Below are 24,379 nucleotides of genomic sequence, written 5' to 3'. Positions count from 1 at the left end.
CACACACACACACACACACACACACACACACACACACAAATACTTAATCCTCCCAAATCCAGACAGGAAATGCCCTCGTCAGTAGAGCAGAATGCTTTTGACAGACCCCCGCTGCTCTCTTTCTCTCTGGCTCTCTCTCCTCCCCTTCTGCTGGATGATATATGCGCCCTCGTCAAACGCCCATCTGGAAACAGTTAGCCTGTGAACATTTGCACGGGGGCCAATGAAAACAGGCCCAGTGCAAGTCTGCTTTATCAAACGTAACCCTGCTATCAGAGGGGGGCTCGTTGGCTCTGGCTTTCAGTGCTGAAGGACGGCGAAATACATGTTTGGTGTCGTGACTCATGAGATCTGGGTTCTGCCTCACTGCTTCTTTCATCATCGGCTCGGAAAGCTTATTTTTTAAGTTAAAAAAAAACTTATCAGAGCCCTCAGATGACAGGGCCGTATCTTAATGACAGACATCCTGAGAGTCTTCCTGTATCTACATTAACTACGGGGTTTGGGTGGAGATTGTGGAGCTGCTTTTAGTAGCAAAAACAGAAAGTTTTGTGTGATAATCTGCTGCGGAGGGAAAACATGAGGGTGTCCTGTCCGATAAACTTTCACATGCAAGTTTCAGGGTGCCAGAAGGAGCTGCGCCACATTTGAGGCACGGGCAACAAGTTTTCCTATAGAGCCACGTGAAAAAAATTAGGACCACGATTGAGGCACCGAAACCAAGTCGACTTCAGTTGTGCTTAGTAAGAATTATTGTTTCTAATGGGACTTTTATGAGCTACTGTTGCTCTCAGTCTCAGGGAAAAATGATTCAACCCTTTACTCTTTTTAAATGAATCTATTTGGAAAGCAAAAGTCATCAATTTTCTTAATTTAGCACCAAGCTACAATATCTGAATTCAATTCATTTGTGCAAAGCACGATGTCAAAAAGAATATTGAATATTTGAAAGAAAAAAAAAAGTTATGTTGGAAGGAGTTTCGATTGGAGATGAAGGCACAGAATTTGCTATTTTTCTCCCTAAATCTAAAGCCCACGATGAGTTTCTTGAACAAAAAAAAGTTAAACGTTTCAATCAACACATGGTTTGTGAATGATCACATGATTGAGAAAGTCTGACCTCTAGTGGTCATTGGACTTCAGTGCATTCTCAAACAAACCCCAAAAACACAACATTTTTGTGCATTACAAATTATATACTATAATAAAACGACACGTTTGGTTTGATGGGAAAAAAAAGAACAGACTTCCAATTGTTTGATCTCATTATATTTCAGCATTTACAAAAAATTAAAACATGACGTGTCATAAAATACTGCCTATTTTTGGTTTCACAGTTTACTTCCTAGGATCTGCGATTTTACAGAGTTTGATGGTGTTACTTCACAGCAAGCTAGTACTAGGTGCAGATTTGTCTCAGCTGGGATTCCGTAAAAAAAAAAAAAAAGCTTTAAAAATTCAGATGAGCATGTTAGAGCATCTGCCTTAAACTCTAACAAAGATTTTTTTTTTTACTTTTAGTTTCAGCTCAAACATAAAAACAAAACAAAACACCACAGTCAAAGGATTGTACAACATTGAGCTTTGCAGTTTCAGCACTCCTCATGCGCGCCAGGTCTCCAGTAATGGAAACATGTTTGATTTAAAGCTTCGAATGGAATAAAAACAAAACAAAACAAAAAAAAAGGTCAAATCTGCTTACAAACACACAAGAAAGGAATCGTAAGGCACCTCTGTCTACATCCACCGAACTGCAGGATGAAAAAGTGCAAAATATGCTGTAAACAACTTTCAAGCATGGAAAAAAAACCAAACAAATAAACATGAACCTTCTCCAGATTCTCATCACATTTTAAACAATCCTACATTATCCTCATTTATTGCACCTCATCTTTCTGGATGGATTGAATCGAGGATGAGATAAAGGTTCTTGTGTGTGTGTGTGTGTGTGTGTGTGTGTGTGTGTGTGTGTGTGTAGCCTACATGCGCTTACACACTGATGTGTAACAAAGTGTGTGTTGGCTCTGATCTCCACAGCAGGCATGAAATAAAACTCCGAACCTTCAGTGTTTTAACTCCTCCTCTCCGTGTGGAGACGCACAGGAGTCCTCCGGGAAGTCAAACAAAACACTTCAGCCTCCTCGCCGACGTCCCACGTTGTGGAACAAAGAGTCCAAACAATGAGAACCACGTCCGCCCTGATACTTGCAGTCTGCACTCAGCTGTCACTTCATGAGGAAATAAAACTCGAGATGGAGAGGATTTCTTGTATGTGTTGTTTTTTTTTTTTAGCTCCAGCTGATGGTGAAGTTCCGACTGAGGTTCAAACCGAGATCTGTGACAGTCAAAACCTGCAGAAAAGAAGGACAAAGATGATCAGTGGATCCACGCTCCAATCACACTGCACCTCGGGCAACTTTATTCCGCTTCTCACTGAATCTCCTGATGTTTTCTACAGCTTTTAATCTGATAGAAAATAAAAGCCTGAATCCTGTAATAACTCAGCAAACACGTCTGAAGAGTTCATCTTCATCATCTTGTCGGACATTGAGAGACGTTGACAGGCAACTGAACCAACTCTGGTCCTGAACTCACTTGGTTCTCCCTGTAGGTGAACGTTGCATCCTGGGAGTTCACCAGCACTCGGCTCGGCTTCTTCTTCACGCCGTAAAAAGACGCAGACTCCACCGTGATGTACGTGGCCTCCACGTTGCTGTGCAGCACCTGAGAGCTCATCATGTTCTGCAGAGACACCGAATCACCAGGTTACATCAACATCCAGCTCCAGTTTTTGTGTGAGGAAAAATTTAAGAATCTGGAAAAAAACGGGTTAAAAGAGGCAATGATCCATTTGATAATTTGGTCACATTTCTTTGTTTTCATTGCTTGTGATTTGTCTTCTTTATCTTCATCGTTGTGTGTCGTCGTCACCTTGTGAGGTTTGCGACTCACCGGAAACAGAATTGACAAAAAAAAAGACAAATAATTCAACTTAACATTAATGTGAATGGTGACTGTTCACTAGAAACTGTGATGAGACTTCAGCCACTTTCAAACGGAATCCAAACTGTTCTTATTTGACGGGATCCGCAGCTTCTATAGTTTGATTGTATTTTTCTGCCAAAATGTCTGCGTGCGAGCACCTGAGCCACGTCGAAGACGATATAGGTGTACTGCTCGTTCTCGTACGTGTCGACGCTCTCGCCGTCGTCCCAGAACAGATCTCCGCCGGCCGAGCCGTCGTCAGACAGAGCCGAGACGAGGTGGAGGGGCTGACCGCTGCTGACCCACAGAGTCAGATTGGGGGCCTGTTCAGTCGCACACGGAGGGGAATTTACACCGTTAATGAATCCCAAGGAGCTGGATCCTGACTTAAGATCCAAGAAATCAGAAACAGACATCAATAAATGAGACTTTTTAAATTTTGTGTCAGTACTTTTGTTTTCCACATAATTGCTTTAATGTCTCTCGGTTCATAAGTCTGAAGTAATAACTACCAATCAATGTAGGCAGAATGTGAAAACAACACATTAGGAGCAAGGGCAATGTTTAATAAACACAGGCCGACACATCCACATTTGGGTTTGGGAGAATTTTTATGTGGAGTTTATACGTTTTTCTTGTGCTTTTTTTTTTTTTTTTTTTTTCTTTCCAGGTGCTCCGGTTTCCTCTCACAGTATAAAATCACGTGTTTGAAAGGACACTATAAATACTCAGTATATATGTGACGGTCTCCTCGGTTCTGGACTGTAATGTGTCGGTGTCGTGTCCTGCTTTTTGTCCATGGCCACCTCGGATTGGCTCCAGCAGAAATTGAAATTTAGATCAAATGTTAGAGATGGATGGAAGCAAATGTAAATTGCCCGGTGAATTAGTAGTAAATATAATAAATCTGCTTCCCCTCATGTTGTATTGCAATTGGTTACCATGTGCTGTAAAGGCAGATAACCAACAATAATCAAGATTTGCCACAAAAAAGAAAATAAACGGTTTAAATTTACCTGCGTTGGTATAATTGAACCCTCACGTAAATGCAGGTTGATCTTATCCAGAGGTGCGGCAAGTCGGAGTTCCTCCCCTTTACTCTTCACCGAATCGCCCTGAGACGCACGAGAGCGCCATTATACTTTCCATCATTCAGCGTTTATTCACAGAGCTGCTTGGTAATTCCAGGCGCCGCATTAACACGAGATGTACAGGAGAAGCAAGTCTCACCGTGTAGTAGTCATACCACAGACCCTCTGGGAAGTAACCGACCACATGATCCATTCCAGGATCCAAAACTGGTGTCACCAGTAAATTCTTCCCCCAAAGGAACTGCTTGTCGATTGCATATGTTTGGACGTCCTTGGGGAATCTTTTAAACAGAAAGATCACATACAGTGACGTCGACGCTCAACAGAGACGAATAAAAGCAGAGTGAAAGCTCCAGAGTGTTACTTACTCAAATATTAGCGGCCGTGCCACAGTGTGTCCGTGTACGTGTGCGTGATGAAAGAGCGTGTAGAGGACGGGGTAGAGGGAATAGCGCAGCAGCAGAGCTTGTTTCATGGCTGTCCGAGCCAACGGGCTGAAGGCCATCGGGTCTTGAGGCTGGACAAACATTTTAGAAACCAATGGTTCAAATTGCAGTCTGTGATATTAATAGATTCAAACAGTATCTCATCACTTACAACTATTAATCGATCAGTGATGTCATATGAAAAATGTTTCCGTTCCATCTTTGACAAATACTGATGAATTTCATTACCGTTTAACTTAAAGTTCATTTTATAAATCGGAAATTTCAAAAGTGCTGCAAACTTGAGCTTAAAAACTCAAATGAAAATAAAACGGGAACGGCTATGAAATGGAACAGTTTGTTGGCTCCACAGCATCTCATCAGGCCATTCCACTGATGGATTCCAGATGGTGTATCGAGTCTGTTCTGAACAGCAGGGGCAAATGGCTTTGTGAAACTTTATTTTATTGAAATACATAAAATCCCAAAGGGTTCAAACAAATGGGTTGTTTTTTTTTATCCCCCAAAATCAAAAGAAGGGTTTTCTGGGGGGGAAATGTAAACCATTAAATCAGTTGGCGCACGACTGCTTGATCCAGATTCTCTTGGACGGTGGTTCACTTGTAATATTTAAGTGTGGGACAGGATGTGTGAGTTTGTTTTGAAGTTTGACAAAAACAACACTACGGTAAGAGAATTATTTTGGATATTTTCCAGTTGTTTGTTTCAGCATTGTGATACAAGATCTTATCGTTAAAATACACTCAGAAAAGAAGTAAACTGAGGTGATTTGAATTAATTTCATGTTTCGGAAAGTAGCTGTAAAGCACAATATGGGCTATATGTGGCACGTCTCCTGTACCGCCTAGAACCATTGATTTCATTGACTCACCTGCATGTCGATGGCATTGTGGTTTCGTGTGAAGGGATAAAAAGCCCCCAGCTGGGTCCAGCGGACGCACATTTCCTCCTGCGGCTCCTCGCTGAAGCCACAGATATCGGCTCCCACCAACGGTATGCCCAGGAGGTTAAAGGTCAGGATACCTGGACGCAAGGAGGCGACTGATTAGAAAACTAACATCAAGCTATCAAATTAATGGTTTTTAAACACAAATTTATACCAAAACATCGAACTAAAAAAAAAAAAAAAGGATTTTGTCTATTTTGCAGGGTTTTTTTCCCCAGAATTTATTTTTTCTCGGTGAGTCACAATATTGTTGCTGTGCAGCACTTTGAACCTGCTATGGAGGTGTAAAGGTCCTTCCACTGGCTCCTGTTATCTCCCAGCCAGTGACCAGAGTACAACCCCTGACTGGGAAAGGTGGAGCGAGAGATCACAAAAGGTCTTTTGGCCACAATCCGCTTCAACGCGCTGCACAACAGAGGAGGAGGAGGAGGAGGCGGGCAAAAATAAAGATTAGCAGATATCCAGGTTTTTCTCATTGCGTTTGTGTGTGTGACTAATACAGATCCAAACCTTGCAGAAGCTTGAGCTTCCATGAGTCCATAGAGACTATGCAGATTATAATGAAGGGACAGTTTCTGCTGTGCGGTGGCACAAACGGTTTTGGCCCGCAGCAAATCTCCCAGAACGCCTGAAAAGAAAAAAGAGAACACATCTTAACAAGCAGACACTTTTAAACACTACACTCACTGTGTGATTTTTCAACCAAAGTCCCCTCACCTGGAGTGTACGGAGGATGTTCGATGTCGTTTAATGGACAGCCATTAGTGGACCCGTCAAGGAAGTTGGACGGCTCATTCATGTCCTGAAACCAAAAAGCTTCAAGTAAAAATCATTTTACACAAGAACTTTCAATGCCCCCCCCCCCTTCTTCTCATACTTACAATCCACAACCCATCGAACGGCACCTTGTCGTGGAAGCGCTGCAGGTTGTCGTACCACCATTCGTGTGTCACCTCATCAGAGAAATCTGGGTACGCCGTCAAACCGGGCCACACCTGCAGGAAGATGAAGAGAATTTCTTGTGTTACAGAAACACAAACATAATTAAAGCATCAGTGACGTTTTGGTGTGTCGATAGTGCAAGGTCATTCCTTTTCTTAGATGTTCATTGTGATCTCAGTGATCGAGAGAAGGGAAATGGACAAAATAAGCAACCAGTACAATAAATTATAGGATTTTTGATTCGGCTGTTATGCCATTGGACAGGTTTATGCATGAGGACTGGCCACTGACCAGTTCATCCCTGGATTAACTGTGAAGGTTTCTGGAAAACAAATTCTTGTCAAGTTTCAATGCTATCAGAGAGAAGCACGGTGTGGAGGTGTTACACTGGCGCAATATTCACTATACAGAAAATATTCTAGTTGACTTCAAGCAAGGCCCTTTTAGTTTAATGTTTTGCAGGTTATTAATAGACCGGTCTGGGTTTTTTTTCCAGCTATTCAGTTGACGGTGACTTCCACTTCGTGTATAAAGGTGATTGGTTCCCTGCCCTTCAACCAATATGTGGATGGACATGGTTGACATTTGGTCATTATCCGAGATAACACGAAACCACCTCAAACTGCAACAATAACATTTGTAATCTCCATAATGGGCCAAAATAAAGTGCACTAGGGGGAGATAAAAAAGAAAAAGAAAAAACGTGATCACATATGCCCCTCAGTACGCATCAGATTTGTAGGATCGGTGGTAATTGTACCATGCACTCTGATATAGTTGAGTTTTCATTCATTTTGAACCCCCCATGTGCGTTTCATGACCCCCTGTTCATAAACAAACCTCCAATCAATCCAAAACTTAAGTGCAAAATGATTTTCTTCTCTTTTTTTTGTTAGTTTGACTCACCTTTCCAATAAGTGTTTTTCCCTCGGCGTCTTTCATAAAAACTCCTCGTTTCAGTCCTTCGTCGAACGGCCAATATGATCCTTCAGGCTGTGTGCTGCTGATGCCTGGATCCTGGAAAATACACAATAGTTAAACACACACACACACACACACAGACCGAGGGGCATCTTTTCCTAAAGTGTGCCTACCAGGATCATAACGTAGCGCTGGTCATGAGCGTGCAGGTCCCGGACCATGTCGGGCAGCGTGCCAAACTTTGCGGGATCAAATGTAAAGTCCATAAAATGCTCCATGTAGTCGATGTCATTCCACTGAGCATCCTGCCAACAGACACACACACACACACACACACACACACACAGTCAGAGCGAGCAGCAGCTGGAGGGTGGGTCATTAAACAATAATCACAAACGCTACCTGAGGTATCCCAGAATCCCTCAAGCTCTTCACAACCTCCCAGGTAGAGTTACTGGTGTTGTAGCCCCAGCGACAGAGATGGTAGCCAAGAGCCCAGTAGATGGGCATGGCTGGGTGTCCTGTGACAACAACAATGACGAAATGACGTGAGGAGAAGAGCGACTGAAAGCAGCAGGTGTCCTCGCACAGAAAAATGCAGGCAAATGAAAAACAGTCAAGGCAACTTGTTAAATGACACTGGTGAATAGGAGGCTTCAAAAGAATGTCGTTTCTTTTTCATTTAGTTTATTTAACTAAAGCCTTTAAGAAAAACTTGAGGTTGTATCAAATAGGTTTTGTAAAAAGTGCCATTTGTTTTCTCGTGATGTGACTGGTTCTCTGGTGAGACCACCTGGGGCTGCTTGTGCACCTTGAACTAAAATGAATACCAACCACACCGGTTTATAGCACACCACATAGTAATGGTCGACTAACCAATAACCTGCAGGTACTGTTCAATCACTGAACCAGGATCAGGACCGAGGAAGACGTAAAAGTCCAGAATCCCACCGATAGTGCGCCAGGTGAGAGCCGGGGCGGGCTGGAGAGCCACATCTGAAAGAAAGCAATGACAAAACCAGATATTCATATTTGAGCATTATCAACTTTGTTCATATTCCTTTTAACCGGTAGAGAGATCAATCAACACAGCCAGAAGGAGGAGGAACATTAAAACCCCTTGATTACAGTCACTGGTAGAATTAAACCAAAGAAGGCTACAAGTTCAAACTAATTTTCTGCTTAGGTCAGCAATGCTCCAAGTGATCAAGTACATGATGATCGACTTCCCTTGTTAAAACAACAGGAAGTTAATCTATAGTTACAAAAATTAAATTCCACTTTAGACTTCCGTTTTATAAATGTCAGCTGTGTGTCATGTGAACTCATGAAATCTTCGAAAGCGTGAGCGTCAGCTCTTTATTGTGATCCCGTGTCATTAATACACATATTGAAACTTCATGAGGATGTGTGGTGGACCGACCCATTGCGTTGCTGTTGAGCAGGAAGAAGCCATGTGAACTTCCTCCTTCTTCCATAGTCAGGTAGAACGGATGAGCCCCGTACAGGTTCGTCTGTTCCTGCATTTCAACAAGCCAGACACAGACGTTAAAGTTAAGGTGGTCTTCATGTGCAGTTGAGAGACGGCAAAACCATAAACAAAAGGAAGTATACTATTCAGAATTACTGAGTGTGATTACCATGGGGGGCACATCTCTGGCCCACATGGTGAGCGTGTTCCACTGGACGTCGTGGAGAAAGGTGGAGCGGTGTTCGCCCAGGCCGTAAATGAACCGAGAGGGCAGGGAGGTGGAGAACTGGAGGAACTGGTCGGCGTAGAATAGAGGAGCCACGGTGGTGTTCAAACTAACGGGAGAGACCAGCAATGATCAGTTTCAGTGGACGATAAAGGCTATTCGGTACACATTCCTGGACTAGTGACAATTATGTTGTTGTTTTTTTAAATCACAAAATGAGACGCTTCAATCGTTCGAGCAACGATTGAAGCAGCTGAGAGAAGCAACATAAAAATGCAAGAAGAAAGGAGGAAATACATAAGCAGTTGCTTTTATCAAATGGAAAAATAAACTTTTCCCCTTTATTTGAGATGTTATATCAGCCAAAATGTGTGTAGTATTTGTCACACTTAAGTGATGAGGTTTGTTAGTGTACTTAGATTTGTGTGCACTGGTATTTATGGATGGATAGAAATGTGTTTGGTGTATACAAGTCTACAACAACCTTTAAATATCTTAACTTCCACTTCAGAGGGTCTCTTTGTCACAGCTGTAGCAAATTCCATTTGCAAAATTCTAGCTTTCCGAGATTTGTCTGTATACACGTGTTTTAACAGCCCTCAGACGAGACCGTCAGGATAGCTTTTGTCATCCAGTTATTGTGATGTGATATTCAATGTCACTGAGCTCTACTGCAGTGCCACCTAAGATTTGAGGGAGTATATGGCTAAGATAGCAAAGATAAAGCAGAGAATAAACACCACAGAGCCTGCAAAGAATGTACCTGTCAGTCTACATTGAGGGCAAAAAAAAACAAAACAGCTGACCAACTATGAGGGCATCTGAGATGAAGATTTGCACACCTTTGAAGACAAGCCTAAACCCCTTCTGTTATCATAAACCCCAAATACACAGATTAGTCTGCGTACACACCTACAAATGTCATTGCAGACAGAAACCAGACCTGCTTAAATCAAAACATATTTTGCTCATATATTAGCTCCCCCCATTTCTCATTTCTAAACATGATCTAAAGACGGTGTCTAACTCAAGTCGGCCTCACATCACTGTTCCTGTGGAGCGTCTCGTCACGATGAGGCCAAACGGCTGCTTCGAGAACTCCACCACATAGTCGGGATTCTCAGCTTTCTTAGTGGCGGTGGGCACCGGGATCGGAACCTCAAAGCGTGAAAACGATGGGTCGGTTATCTAGAGAACAAAACAGCATGAAGTTAAATTACAGAGCAATGACTTTACACTCGTACACTAAAGGGTTTAGAGAACGGATGGACATGGTGCTTGCCTGCACAGAAACGACACGGTATCAACATTAGCATCCTCAAAAGTCTCCAAGATTCATCAAGACTCTCGCACTCGCAGCACAGATGGTGTGCAACATCACATGCTTGCAGTTTGACACCAGCCTCATTACTTTGTCGTGCCCGGAGAACATGCTTGTATGAAACAAGTGAAAAATTGTGTGCTTTTACAGCCGCCTGCATCCTGAGCCCTTCTCTTCATCATCATGATGTTCTTCAATACTAACAGCGCATCATACCAATGCTGGGAGAAACAATTGATTTTGTTCAACTGTTGTGACAAAAAACTATTTTGCCTCAATTGTTAAAAATGGGTCAACTGTTGTAATCTTCTGCTATTCATGGCAAAAAATTCCTGTAACTGGTCAGGTCACAAGAATTACAGAGATGTAAAGTCAACTGGTTGTTTTGACACTAAAAACCCTGTGAGAACATAAGACAAGGGCCTGAAAAACAACCAAAAACGTATTTTTCACCATGTCGCAAAGGTCAGGCAGATCATACGTTTGACAGGAGTTCAGACATATTACTGGTTGGATATATTAAACAGCAAAAGTTTGAAAAGTTGATGTGTTGGAAGCAGAAAAAAAAGGCAAATGTAAAGAGTTTTACATTTGCCAAAGGCGTTGGGGCCGTTCTAGAAGCGAAAGTGGGATCTCCACATCATAATGTTGTTATCCAGTCGTGATGCGAGAATGTGACTCACCCTGACACGCAGCCGTGAGTCCGTCTCATGACGCGTCTCCACCTCCACGGTGAGGATGTCTCCAGGGTAATAGGTCTTCACTCCCTTTACGAGAGTTCCTTTCTGCCCCAGCAGCGTTTCATCCAGAGACGCCAGAGAGTATGAGGGAAAGTCCGCAGGATAGAAACACCAAGGGATCCCGTTCTGGTGGCGTTTTTTGGAGGCGGGAGGTGCGGCTGCCGGGACGAAGCAGCAGTTCCTCGCCTCACAGAGCTCTCGGGTCACGACCACCGTGCGTTCAGGGTAGCAGTCGAACCTCCAGGCCTCGGGGGTCCCGCTGCAGGCCTCCCGGCGGGAAGCAACGGCAGAGTCATTTACAGACGTTTGCACTTTGGGGTCCACCGTTTTCCCGGGGGCCGGCAGCGGAGGCTTGTGCGGCTGCTGGCTCGAGGGCCCATGCAGCCAGAACATGGTGCCCAGCAGCCAACCCCCACACAGGAGCAGCAGCAGGCAGCCGATCACCAGCAGGCCTGTGGTGATGGAGCATGGCAGCCGGCGTGGCAGCAGCATGGCAGCCTCTGGCTCCAGCACCTGAAAACAACAGGAGATCAAAGTTAATGAGCATCCGGCAACATTTTTACAGCCCTGCCAGTCAGGAAAATTACATTAGTATGCATGTTACTTCAAAAGATCAGAAGTAAAACCAGAGTCAATCATTATCCAGACATGAACGTCTTGTATTTGTGGCTGGAATTCAGAGACCCCTTCAATTTAAATTTCCATCTATGACAATGTCCTCACAACAACAACAAAGCCCACTATATATAAATCTTCTGTGTAGATGAAGGGAAAGCAAAACATATCCTTGATGCAGTTCTGTCAGGAACTTCTCACTTTGGCAGACTGCACTCAAATACAGAAGTGAAAAATGCTGTTAAAGTACAGTTTAAGTTGCTTTATTGCAAGTTTTATTAGTCAATGTTATGTTAGGTCACAATCAGTGTCATTACACTGGCTGGATTATAGCATTACAGCTGTATCAGTGAGTTAAAGATTGTAAATGGCTGTTTTATGTTGTGTCGTTTTATTGTCTTTTCTATACCAGTACTCTGATTTCATAGAATTCCATACTGATGGAGGAGCATTATCCTGGGGAAAGAACAATCAGATTGTGGATCATCCAATGAGGGGGAGCGTGATCTTTTTCTCTGTATGTAGAGATGAAGATCAGCAGCAGTGAAGCCGTGTGAGCAGACATCAACTCACAGGAAGTTCCTCCGGAGCTGGACGAAGCTCCTCGGACAAAACTGAGGTGGAAAAATGGACGTCTTCTGGGTTCAGGCGCTTGTATGAAACCATGGTGAATATACTGGAGTGAGTCAGTTTGAGAGAGCGAGAGAGAGAGAGAGGTCAAAGATTAACACGGAATAATTTCCTGCAGCTGGTGGAAGAAACTGGAAGGAAAACCAACGTTTCCTTCAAACTGTCAGCATATTAAGCAAAACCGAGGCTATAGTGCATTAAAGAGGAGTAACATGAGGACAGCGAGATGACAAACAGCTGTGCACAGTTAATGATCCTCTGTGGAGCTTCTGCAGTTGAAACTGGCTGTAACTTAAGGCTTCATACAAAGGTCATATGAGCACACCCGTCGTCCCTTCTACTTAAAAATCGGGATGCTTCAATATCTTACTGACAGGCTATTTCAAAACAACACGAACTGCTGATGCCAACTTTATTTAGCCCAACGTAGAAAAAAAAAACCGTGAATGTCAAAGTTCAACAAAAGCACACATTTAGTTCCTGGATCAGTTCTAGGTTTAAATAACTGGCCTGTCACACAGTGATTACAACATAGAAATAAAAACACAGTAAATATCCGATACGGATCATTAAAGCAGAAACTAAACGCAGGGAAATGCGCTGTGAAATAGGCTAACTTTAGCAGCAGCGTAACTTCAGCTAATATGAGGCAACATCCACATAAAGCAGTGTGAGGGTCTGCAGACTTACCTTGCGTGTTCTAACTCGCTTCAAACACACGCGTTACAGAGCACAGGACCGGTTACACACCACAGGACCACAGTGAAACCCTGAAGAAAAGCCCAGAGAGCTGCGTGTTGCACAACGCAGGCGACCTCAAACAGCCTCTGTTTACCTCCGCGCCGCGTTCACGACGCCTCGGAACTTATATAACTTCCGCCTCACGTCTCATTCGCGCTCCGCGTGTCACGTGTGAATGTGAACGCGTTGATTTCCCTTGTTTTCACTTGTTGATACTCAGTATATATAATGATACTGGAGCTTTACCCAATTTCAACGTATTCGAAGTATGCCCACTCTGTATGGAGGATATCATAAAGTAATCTCGATTACCAAAGATACAAATTAAATTCGGTTTCTCAGATGTTACTCAACATGCTATATGCCTCAAAAAACACCTCTTCAATAATACATGATCTAAAATAGCAAAAACACTGGACTGAAATAATCTACCTTCTTCTCTCCATCCTCTATAGTTAATTCTGTGGGGGCATTATTGCACCAAAACTATTTCCCTATGCATATGGGGAGTTGTCTGCCTGTATCTCAATCTCTGTGTCCAAAGTGAGATTTGTCCCTCCAGCCAATCCCAGCTGTGAGCGAGGGCAGGATTCACTCTGGACAGGTCACCAGTTCATCACACGACAAACAGTTTGACAACCACACACACTCACATTCACACCAAGGAGAAATTTTTGGTCACCAATTAACCTCACATACTGTACATATTTTCAGAGTACCCAGAGGAAACACACACACGGGGATAACAACGCAACTCGAGGGAATTAATTCGTGGACATAAGTTATTATCTCGTTCCCTCAAATTATTAACTGGAGGGAACAAATTATTTTTGTGTTCCCTCGCGTTATTTTGTTTTTTTCTCTATGGCCACTCTGGGGCTCCGTAGGTTTCACTGAAACTTTTGAAAGAAAAAAATTGTTGGAAGAGTCTGATTCAAAGAGGTTCAACTTTACCACACAAACTGTGACTTTTATGCTTGGATTTAGCTTCTTTGTTAATAGACAAGACTCCCAATCTACTGCTACATTGTGCGGGTCTCTCGCAGTTAGGTTGTGAAGATGGCAGAGTGTATAAATAAACCACCTTTGAGATATTTACACTGATTGAGAACATAAAAAAGCCAACTGTGTGTTAAATGAACCCTTTTACCCTCTGGATGCAGATACAATCCTTTATAAACCCCAATAAATTAAAATATTGTTTCATACAGGGCAGAAATTTGCAACACTTCAGTATCTGCTTTTCTTTTTCTCCAGATTTATCTTTTGTTCAATTTGATCTCATTCATGACATTTAAGAAGTTTGAAGGCGAATGAGAATAAAACGGTGACTGAGCTGAAACTTGTGTGAAGATAAAGTTTAACTTTGTGTTGAAGTCAACAGCACAGCAGATCAATTATATTAAATCACTCCCCAGATATGAACACCTCAATAATATTGATGAAACTTCAAATAAATGAGTCTTCAGCACTTTCACTTTTATTGTTCAGTATATAACATGTCCTATACAACTAGACAGAAGCAGCACTGGGGAAAGAAAACATTACCATCTACTTTGTTTCAATTTATTGTCTTCTGTAACATACTTAACTTTCAGGAGTGAACCCAACTCATGATGTGGTTCTTAAAGTAGATCCAAAATGCTTTTTTCTTTCAGCTGGAGAAATGAAATGAAATCACACACTGCTGCACTCGACGTTGCTGAAGTTAAATCGCAAGCAGTCCATCCTGCATGTGAGCACTGAGAAGTGCAAACTAGAGCAAAGGGAGGCTGCGTGAGAGCCGAGGATAAGACAAATAGAACGCTCTGTCGCTGTGAATTGTGAACGAGGGCTTCAGAATATATTGCGCAGCATATTGGATCCACTTTCTCCAAGTAGCAGTGTTAAAAGTTATTAACCACTGTCCATGTCCACATAGCAGGGTCGTTGTTTTTTTTTTTTCTTTTTCTGGCAAGGCTATGCAAGTAAACCCAACAACAGCAAAGTATGTTTTACGAGGTGTTGCGCTCACGGCGAGCCAACACCACCTCTTGTGATACAAGCAAACAACAATGTTTACCGACAATCATTCAGTCTTCTCCAGGCAGACACAATAGTAACATTTAGTTTTATATTCCTATTCACTCTAGTTTAAAGCCATTGGTTGGATGTAAAAAGGCACCTGTAATGCACACAAACTCCAGCTTCTCCAAACAAATGTCACATTGAGAAAAAATTGAAAAAAACAAAATAAATAAATCTGTTGTGATGCTGAAAAAGCTGCTATGTGGACACGAGTCCTGTGGTTGGATGGGTTTAGCAAACTTCGTATTTAATGATTAGATGAGAAACGCCGGCTTCACTTGATTTCATAAACTGATCGATGAGTGTCACAATTACTCTTCAGTCCAGTTTCCACATTACACAATTAACTTGATGACAAATGGAAAAAAAGTGAAATCACAGATTTTGAAGAGTCATATGTTCTACTATAATACTCTAAATGTGGGGTGATACTCCAATGCATCCAACACACAGTGACAAATCCGAGTGGGACGTCTAAAATTCACTATTTAGCAGTTTTTTTTTTACAAAGTTTTGTTCAATATTGGTCTGATAATTTTCTGTGGTATTGAGCTGCTGAAGGTAACCTGATGTGTGTCTGTCCCTCGCCTGTCTGCACCGTTCTGGGAGTTTCATACTTCATCTAAAAGTTGAAGGTTTCAGTGAGAAGAAAAGGTGGTGGAGCCACAGAAGTAGTCCGTCTTTCCCCTTTAATAACTTCCATGTTTTAATCTCTAAAATGTTGAAACATTGCAACGAGAACAGTAATAGATATATAAATACATCAGTCATTTTTGTCTGTTATGCACATGTTGATGGGGGAGTCGTCGTCGCTCTGGAAGAAGTCGTCGTCGTCGTCGTTGGCGCCGCCGGACGGCGACTCGCTCTCAGTCTGAGCCTGCTCGTGTTTGCGTTTGTGGAGCCTCAGGCTCTGCGAGCGGCTGAAGCCTCGTCCGCAGATGTTGCAGCCGTACGGCCGCTCCCCCGTGTGGAGCCTGAAGTGGTTCTTCAGGCTCGACGCTCGCGTGAAACTCTTGTCGCACTCGGGACAGTCAAACTTCTCCCCGAAGTGGATTTTTTCGTGTTCTCTGAGCCGGCCGGACTGGTTGAAGCTGCGGTCGCACACGGAGCAGTGGTACGGCCTCTCGCCGGTGTGCGTGAGCCGGTGTCTGTTCATGGCTCCCGAGTGGGCGAAGCTCTTCCCGCAGTCGGGGCAGGAGAAGGGCTTCTCGCCCGTGTGGACTTTGAGGTGACCCTTGAGCTGACCTTTCTGGGTGAACTGCTTCCCGCACACCGTACACTTGTACGGCTTCTCTCCCGAGTGAATTCGCATGTGGATCTGGAGAGCCGACATCTTGTGGCAGTCTCGCCCGCACAGTCCGCAGCAGTAAGAGTTTTTTTCCACTTTGTTCTTGACGGACTCTGGCTCAGGAGGCGCCGCCGGGCTGCACTTCTCACCGTCTTCCATGGGATCAGAATGTTCTGCAGAGACTGAAGAAAGATGGTAAAAAAAAAACCAAACAAACCGCAATTAGTTAAGAAAGAGGTTTAGATAAAGTCAGAGCAGGAAAAACTGGTCAAAGGAACAAGAGTTTTGACAATAAAGACGACCCCAGTTAGCATGTTAGATAACAAACCTGTCATAAAACCTACGTTAAAAATATAACAATCAACACAAAACATATGATGAGAAAACAAAAAAGGTTGAAGATGGAGATAAAATAGGTTGTAATTACTTACTGTCAGGCCATAACATGTATATACTGCATTTGATTATTTTTAATTTATTCTATTTAGTATAAATTACGACTGGAGCAGCGCTCTTAAGAATTAACTATTTCCTTTCTATTCTATAATATAAATTGTGCCAATTATAGAAAACAAATTATTACGTTACATACAAACAACAAAGAGTTTTGGGCAAAAGTATTGATGCTTACTTGTTGGAAGTGGGATTTTGTAGCGAGAAGCTTAAACAAACATAACTTCTCTCAAATGTTTGATTGTTTCAAGAGGCTCCATGAGCACTGCAAAGTCCAGCGCCTTGCCTTTTGGCAGTTATTTCTTCCAGGTCCAAGGTGCAGCCAAATGGCAGGCGTGAACAGCTCAGCTTGTCACCAATTGTTATGTAAGTGAAGCAGAACATGAGCCAGACACTGGCAGGCAACAGTCTCTTCTTCTCTATCATGCAAATCAGTCATCCCCCCCCCCCCCCCCCCCAGCCACACAAAAAACAAAGTTACGGGTTTTTCATGTGATGTCAAGTCTCAGAGTTGGCTGTATCATTAGAGACATTAGTTCAAAGTCCTAAGGAATTTGACCAAATGTCTTCACCTGGCACATTGCCCTTTTCCCTTTTTCAGGTGGAGGTGGTTGTTGCTGGAGGTTTTCCTTGTGCACCACGTGTGCAAATTAGCCTAGCTAAGCCATTTGTTCAGCATTGTAGGTGTAACAAAAGGCTGGACTTGCGAGTGCTAATGGAAGCATTTACATAAGAAATGTCCCCAGTAAATTGCAAATTAGCCCAGCTAAGCCATTTGGCAAACTCTGGACAGCATAGTAGGTGTACCAAAAGGCTGGACTTTGCAGTGTTAGATAAACAGGAGCTTTCTGGGAATTTCACAGCAGAGTTTGACGAAAAGAACAAACAAATTACACACAAAACAAATGCTAAGGTTTAGTATAATTGGTAAAAAAGCGTCAAACGAGAAAAGCAACCACTGAGATGAAGCAGAAAGCATGCGAGTTTCAAAAGACGCACAAGTTGCTAAGCAGGATCTCCCAAACAGGGAGAATTTTAATCTAATTTCTAGTAATTGTAATGAAAAAAAAAATGTCTATGCAGAAACAAAGTGTCTCAAATTGAAGATGAAGGAAAACGAATAAAGAAATGTGTGATTTCTGTTTCCTACTTTTCACGGGCTCTTCTTCTTCTTCTTCTTCTTCTTCCTCCTTCACTGTGATCCGGATCTCTGTGGCGTTCTCCTGAAGCCGCTCTTCCGGTTTCTGTGGCGTGGTGTGATCATCACCACTGGACACTTGGTGTGAAGGTTCTTCTGCTGAAGAAAGAGCAACAAAACATCATCATAAGAAATAATTACACTTAAAACAAAAAAAAAAAGCCCTTAAATGATAATATTCTTGGTTTTTTGTTGTACCGAACAGAGGCTCCTCCACTTCCTCTTCCTTCACGATCACGTTCACGTGGGGACTGCACGCCGAGTCCTCCGGCTGCTCGGCTGCGTCTTGTGGGGCGCTTTCCATTTCCACGGGAGCTGCTTTGACACCGTTGGGACTCTCGGAGGGACGGGGCTCGGCTTCGTCGGGCAGACTCTGGTTGTCGGACTCCTGTAAACACACGCCCATCAGAACGGGAAGCAGCTAAAGCAGATAAAAAAAAAAAAAAAAAAAAACATGCCAGAGAGTTTGGGCGCCACCTCAGGCACGACGCCGGTGAGCACTTCCTGCTCGGATGATCCGCCAGCCGCTTCCGGGACCAGGTCGGAGACGGGGTCCGACACGGGCTCGGCCTTGGTCTGCGTGCACGACCGCTTGTGGTTCCTGAGCGTGCCCGCCAGCGAGAAGTGCCTCCCGCAGTCGCCGCAGGTGTACGGCTTCTCGCCCGTGTGGATCCTGGTGTGCCGCCGCAGCTCTCCGGGAGCCACGAAGGACTTGCTGCACTGCGTGCAGCTGTACGGCTTCTCCCCCGTGTGCGTGCGCATGTGCGTGGTCAGCGTCCACTGCTGGGCGAACGTCTTGCCGCAGTCGGAGCAGTGGTAGGGGGTGATGCCGGTGTGGAGGCGCTCGTGTCGGACCAGCGTGCCGGAGAGGGCGAAGCGCTTGTCGCAGAAGGAGCACTGGAAGGGTCTCTCCCCGGTGTGAGTCCTCTGGTGGTCCCGCAACTCCGCCGCCGAGTTGCAGCTCTTCTCGCAATCTGAGCAGGGGAACTTCTTGCGGGTGAAGCCGGCCACCACCTCGCAGTGCATCGCCTCCAAGTGCGTCTTCAGGTGCCAGTGGCGGGAGAAGCTCTTGAGGCAGATGGAGCAGTGGTACGGCCTCTCGCCGGTGTGCGTGCGCCGGTGCAGCCGCAGCTCGCCCTGACTGGCGAACCTCTTCTCGCAGAACGTGCAAGGGAAGGGCTTCTCCCCGGTGTGGACCCGCTCGTGGATCATGAGCAGCCCCTTCTCGGGAAACCTCTTCTCACACATGGAGCAGGGGAAAGGCCTCTCTCCCGAGTGAGTGCGAAGGTGGCGCTGGAGCTTGGAGGCGTAGGGGAAGTCCTTGCCGCACACGGAGCAGCTGTGGAGGGACGGCGGCTTGTCGTTTTCGCTGGGACCAAATGTCTTTGAGGCGGCGTCTGCAGGCACCAGGCCGGGGATGGCGCCCACTTCTGTGGGAACAAACAGCCAGACGGGCTGGGAGTCAGTCCGAGTCATTTTAAACACCTCGGCAACACGTGGCAATTTTAACGAATAAAAACTACACGCATTCAAAGATGTGCAGAATCACAAGACACGTGATGCAGATCAGCAATCATTACCAACAACTATTTGGTTTAGTATGTTTAGTAACTAGAAAATTTAAGATGAAATTGTGTGTGTGCCTGCTGCTCACTGCCGACTAATATCCCATCCATTTTGATTAGTTTTTTTTAAAACCAAAATCCCATCCGCTTTGACTGGCCAGTTTCTTTCTTTTTTTTACATTTTTTGTCATCATTGCAGAAACGGTTCGCTGAATCATTAACAAATGCCCTCGCACACTATTCCCGAATATTCTGCACATTTTCATGTGCGTTTCGAGGGCTCCAGTAGGAGTTAGATGCCGAAAATCCAGCAAACAAAAAATAATAATTCAATTAAACAGGCGACGAAGATATATCGTATACATCTTTTAAAGAGGCTGATCAATCGGTGTCTTCACAGGAATTTCATGTTTGTAGGCTTGATATCATGTGGTTGCACTATAAGATCTATTTTTTTTTTTTTTTTTACATTCACCTCCACTTTTTTGTATGAAAACGAATGCAGAAATGTCTTGCAGAGAAGGCACAAACGTATTTTAAAAAATGAGCGCAACTTTTTTTTCTGTACATCATAGAAGAGAAGCATTGTCACTTTTCAATAACTGATGTAGAACGGCCACGGTTTTGTACGTTTGTTACTTCCAACACCTGAACTTTATTGTGTGTGCAAACTGAACCTTCGAGGTAAAACCATAACCACAAGAACATGGAGAAGCCAAAGCTGTTGCCTCAGGCAGTAACGGAGTTATAACAAGATAAGTCATTACTTTCTAGCTTTAAAAAGAATTATTATTTTTTTTTATTTCACTTGATCTTTCTATACGGTCATGGAAATTATCGCCAGAATTAAAACTGCATGTAAACCTGCCATGTTCAGTGATGCAGGCACACAAAAATCAGGACGCGATCACTTTTAAATACGAACGCATGCTTGAGACGCTTCGCCGGTCCAAGATGTGTGATCTGGATGAACGGGTCACAGTTAAACTTTGAATGAGAGTCAGAATAATGTTCACTTACTGAGATCTGAGAGGTCAACCTCCTCCCCGTCAGAGTTGATCAGACCTCCGATCTCTTGCTGATCTTCTTCCACGAGGATCACAGCCGGTCCAAAGTCTTCTGGGCTTTCAGAGCCCATCTCTCAAGTATGAAATATGGAACCTTGCAGATGTGAGAAGACGAGCGTGAGTGAAGAGACATTCAGATAATCAATAACAAGCACGCGCGCACACAACTACCAAGGGGCAAAATTATAAACAAGATAATAGTTTTGCCCATTATTTTTACTATTGCAACAAATAAATCGGCCAAAATTCTGACATTTTTACGCTTTTTATCATGATGGCGATCTCCTCTGGTTAAAAACCATCTGATTTTAGGAGGTTTTCTCGTATTTTCAGATGCAATGTTTCAAATAAAATTCCACGACTTGTGATCTACAATATTAAAGAACAAAACAAAACAGGCTTGGAACATTTCAGGTTCCGCGTAATATACCTAAAATATTGAGTTTCACTTCATTAAATCATGAAAAACATTTCTATTTCATTGTAATTTCTCCAAGATGAATCTGTCCATGTTCAGCTTCACAGCTGTCCCTTGTTTCTCGGAAACCAGTTTCTACTCTGGCAGACTTATTTGCCTGTGAATAATTGATAATATTACACTCGAAGGGTTGAATGCCATCTGTTCGGAATCTGTATTTATTCAGGATATTATTTTAAAGACCTAATACATTTTCGTGTAACAGCCCAAAAGTAGTACATATAAAACACTAGTTTCTACATATTTCCTTAAAATGTTCATTTTCGATTTACATACAGTGAGGAAATTAACCAAATCATATTTAAAAGTTCAAGCTTTCTGTATTTTAATCAGTTAGTCATTAATCCAGAGAAATTAAATCAATGTATTTTTTTTGTTTTGTTTTATTAATCATTTTCTAAAGAACACACGTGATAGTCTATAAACAATAACCGACAGTCTTGAGACGAATTAATACACAAATCAGTCAGCAATGAAAACATCAAAACATTTGTAGCTCTTCATTAATAACAAATATTTTTTCCCATAAGCATGGTGGTCCTGATCAGGTTTTCTTTTGAAATCAAGAATTAATTTGATCGAATATAAATGCATTTGAGCCATAATATTTTAGTGGAAGACAAAAACAACAGTTTCAGGTTGTTTGTGGATAAAGAACCTGACAACGTGCGTTATTTCCTTTTTTCCTCCCCACTTCCACAGATAATCCCCAGGGATGCAGGTTGAGTTTTCAGTGCTGATGTGTGTGTGTGTGTGTGTGTGTGTGTGTGTGTGTGTGTGTGTGTGTGTGTGTGTGTGTGTGTGTGTGTGTGTGTGTGTGTGTGGAGGACACGCGCTGTCCTGCTCAAGGACACTTCAGCAGGCGGATGCTTTGTTGTGAGGGGGGCGGTGGACCTGATTGGGCCTTTTAAAGCTGAAGGACAGTTCTCCTTCAAAAACTGAACACGGCGAAACTTATGAAGCCACACAACAGAGTCGAAATCACCCTGTGTAAATATTTACGGGCCTTTAGTGTAGAAGCCTTCGGGGGGTAGTGGAGTGTCTCTGCAGCGAGTGGCCCCGGCTAGCTCCTGGTAGCAAGTAGCTCGAGGAGGTAGGAGTCATCTAGCTCCATCCACTTCAGCCACACACACACTGTCCTTTAATCCAGCGAGCGCACTGACGAACCTGTTGGTGCAGCCTGCGATGAGCTACCGCGCCCGGTGGAGCAGCAGCAGCAGCAGCAGCAGCAGCAGGCTGCAGCTCGGACGGTCTGACCTCTGGAGGAGGATGCGGCTCGGCGGGGACGCTGCGGCGGTGACCAGCGCTGTGGTCAGCGGCGGCCACCTCCACCGGGACCCCCGGCTGATGCCAGCTCGCCAGCACAGAACGACCCGCTGAAAGATTAAGCGGGCAGGAACCGCAGCCACGCTCCTTCCAGCTGCCAAAACCGCAGCTCCGTGTCGCTGTTTTTAACCCCGATTAATGACGACCACCGAGCCGTCAGTGTCATAGTAACAGAGGCTAACTCCGCTAAGCTAACACAACAGACAAAAGACATTTGAACCAACCTCAGCATAGATGTCCCCCTCAGGTTCAAGAAAAAGTGGCCGCTCCGCTGAAGTTTAATGAAAGAAAAACCACCAAGCGAGACTTCTACGTCTCCCGCATTGCTCTGTGCGTTGAAGGCAAGATGTCACACCAGTGTCACATCATCTGACAAAGTTAAAGAAGCGTTTGGATCTGGTGACAACCTTTTCTATTATAGCAGCTAGCCTGCGAGGACTTCCGGTGTGACGGATAAACTGGTTTCCCTGTTAACTGGTGGCTGACTTCCTTTAGCGGCTGTCATTGCCGCGAAAGACCCAACTTGAGACTCCCAAAAGATACAACACTTCAAGAATTTTTATGTAAATATGGGTTAAACGGGAGTTTGCTTGGACAGCTACGGATTTCTGTCCGGTTTTTAAGATCTGCCGTTACAAGCAATAACGACGGTTACGCAGATGGTTACGGTGATGCGAAAGGAAGTCACCAGTGAACAGCGACACCAGTCATTCCGAAACATTAATCAGCCCTCACCAGAATAAACAGTATTTGTAGAGTTTCCTGATGATTTCATGAAAACACAGACATAAATAAAACAATGTGTATTTATGCATTGGGTTTATTTTTTACTCTGAGATTTATGTAAAATAAAACCAACCAATAATTAACTAAATTATCACGTAAAAATTAAACAATGTTTCAAATAAAATCTCTTCACCATCTTTATACACACAATGTGTAACTTTCACATGAAAAGTTAACTTTTCCCAGCTATTAATGCAATTTCTTTTATTTCTGGTATATTTTCCATCTAATGAGACAATATTCCATGTGTTTTTTTCTTCATATTTTCATGTTCTCCACATGACATTTTGCCAAATCTCCCCAAGCCATCCAAACCTGTATAAATAGTACATAGATGAATGATTTGTCCTTCCACCATCTTATAGTACACACGCTAACTAAAGTCTTAACACAAAATATCTACTCTCCTGAGAACAGGGAAACATGGGTGCACCTTGGTGTTATAAAAAAATAAAAGGAAAAACTTTGATCATGAAGTAAACCTGGCCAGAGCATGAAAAACGAACCATACCCTTTAACATTATACAAAAGATGGCTGCACGGGTTTAATATACCTGATCCATCTTTCCCATCCTTTTAAAAACACATTTTGTTGCAGTCTTTTGGCAAATGTAATCCTTTCCATCTTAAAAACATCATATATTATATACATTGACTCGTCCACTACTCTCTACTTTCACCCACTTTGCTGTAGTGGCCTTCCTGTTGGCTGCACTAAGTATCTAAAACAGATACTGATCCTCAGAAGAGAAGGTATCAGGTGGCAGAGCAAACTCAAATGGAATGTCTGTCAAAAATAATCACCTGAATAATTAAAATAGTCCATGTTTAACTGTTTTATATATACATATTTCTAACAAGAAAAAAAACAACGATCTTGAAAAACTATATCCCCATTTTTTATTTGTATTTTTTAAATGGATTTAGTATGCCGGGCCACAGGAGTGCGCTGTTGCTTGTTTTTGTAATGAAACCACACTTTTTTGTTGTTTATTTTCATTTTCCCCTAATTTGTCTTGTCCACCCTACATGTATCCATGTATATATGGATGTGTTTGTGTGTGTATAAATGTATG

The 24,379-nt window shown here is 43.3% G+C and overlaps 2 protein-coding genes across 3 annotated transcripts; both read right to left on the bottom strand.

Moving 5' to 3' along the window:
* Positions 1–1,286: 1,286 nt before the first annotated feature.
* Positions 1,287–13,160, bottom strand: gaa2 (alpha glucosidase 2). 2 transcript variants are annotated; one of them, XM_080519057.1, is made up of 21 exons: positions 13,025–13,160; positions 12,278–12,380; positions 11,033–11,602; positions 10,071–10,216; positions 8,972–9,137; positions 8,755–8,851; positions 8,208–8,327; positions 7,734–7,852; positions 7,505–7,636; positions 7,317–7,427; positions 6,350–6,463; positions 6,186–6,270; positions 5,979–6,096; positions 5,740–5,873; positions 5,394–5,545; positions 4,445–4,593; positions 4,216–4,357; positions 4,002–4,100; positions 3,144–3,308; positions 2,596–2,742; positions 1,287–2,351 (listed from the first exon to the last, which is right to left on the bottom strand). In XM_080519057.1, exons 2-21 carry the CDS (start codon positions 12,368–12,370, stop codon positions 2,289–2,291), a joined length of 2,922 nt encoding a protein of 973 aa, XP_080375183.1. In that variant the 5' UTR covers positions 12,371–12,380; positions 13,025–13,160; the 3' UTR covers positions 1,287–2,288. The 2 variants fall into 2 exon arrangements, with proteins under 2 accessions (XP_080375183.1, XP_080375184.1); XM_080519058.1 differs by lacking the exon at positions 12,278–12,380 and having other exon boundaries at positions 13,025–13,134.
* Positions 13,161–14,582: 1,422 nt separating this feature from the next.
* On the bottom strand, positions 14,583–22,863 carry LOC308149077 (uncharacterized protein). Its single transcript, XM_080520722.1, has 6 exons — positions 22,742–22,863; positions 20,667–20,807; positions 18,559–19,511; positions 18,280–18,469; positions 18,034–18,180; positions 14,583–16,612 (listed from the first exon to the last, which is right to left on the bottom strand). The coding sequence occupies exons 2-6, from the start codon at positions 20,782–20,784 to the stop codon at positions 15,906–15,908; spliced, it is 2,115 nt and encodes a 704-aa protein (XP_080376848.1). The 5' UTR covers positions 20,785–20,807; positions 22,742–22,863; the 3' UTR covers positions 14,583–15,905.
* Positions 22,864–24,379: the final 1,516 nt, after the last annotated feature.

The sequence above is a fragment of the Blennius ocellaris genome (genome assembly GCF_963422515.1).
Source record: "Blennius ocellaris genome assembly, chromosome: 3".
Lineage (NCBI taxonomy): Eukaryota > Metazoa > Chordata > Actinopteri > Blenniiformes > Blenniidae > Blennius > Blennius ocellaris.
Note: the sequence above shows the minus strand (reverse complement) of the source record. Positions and strands in the feature narration are given on the sequence as shown.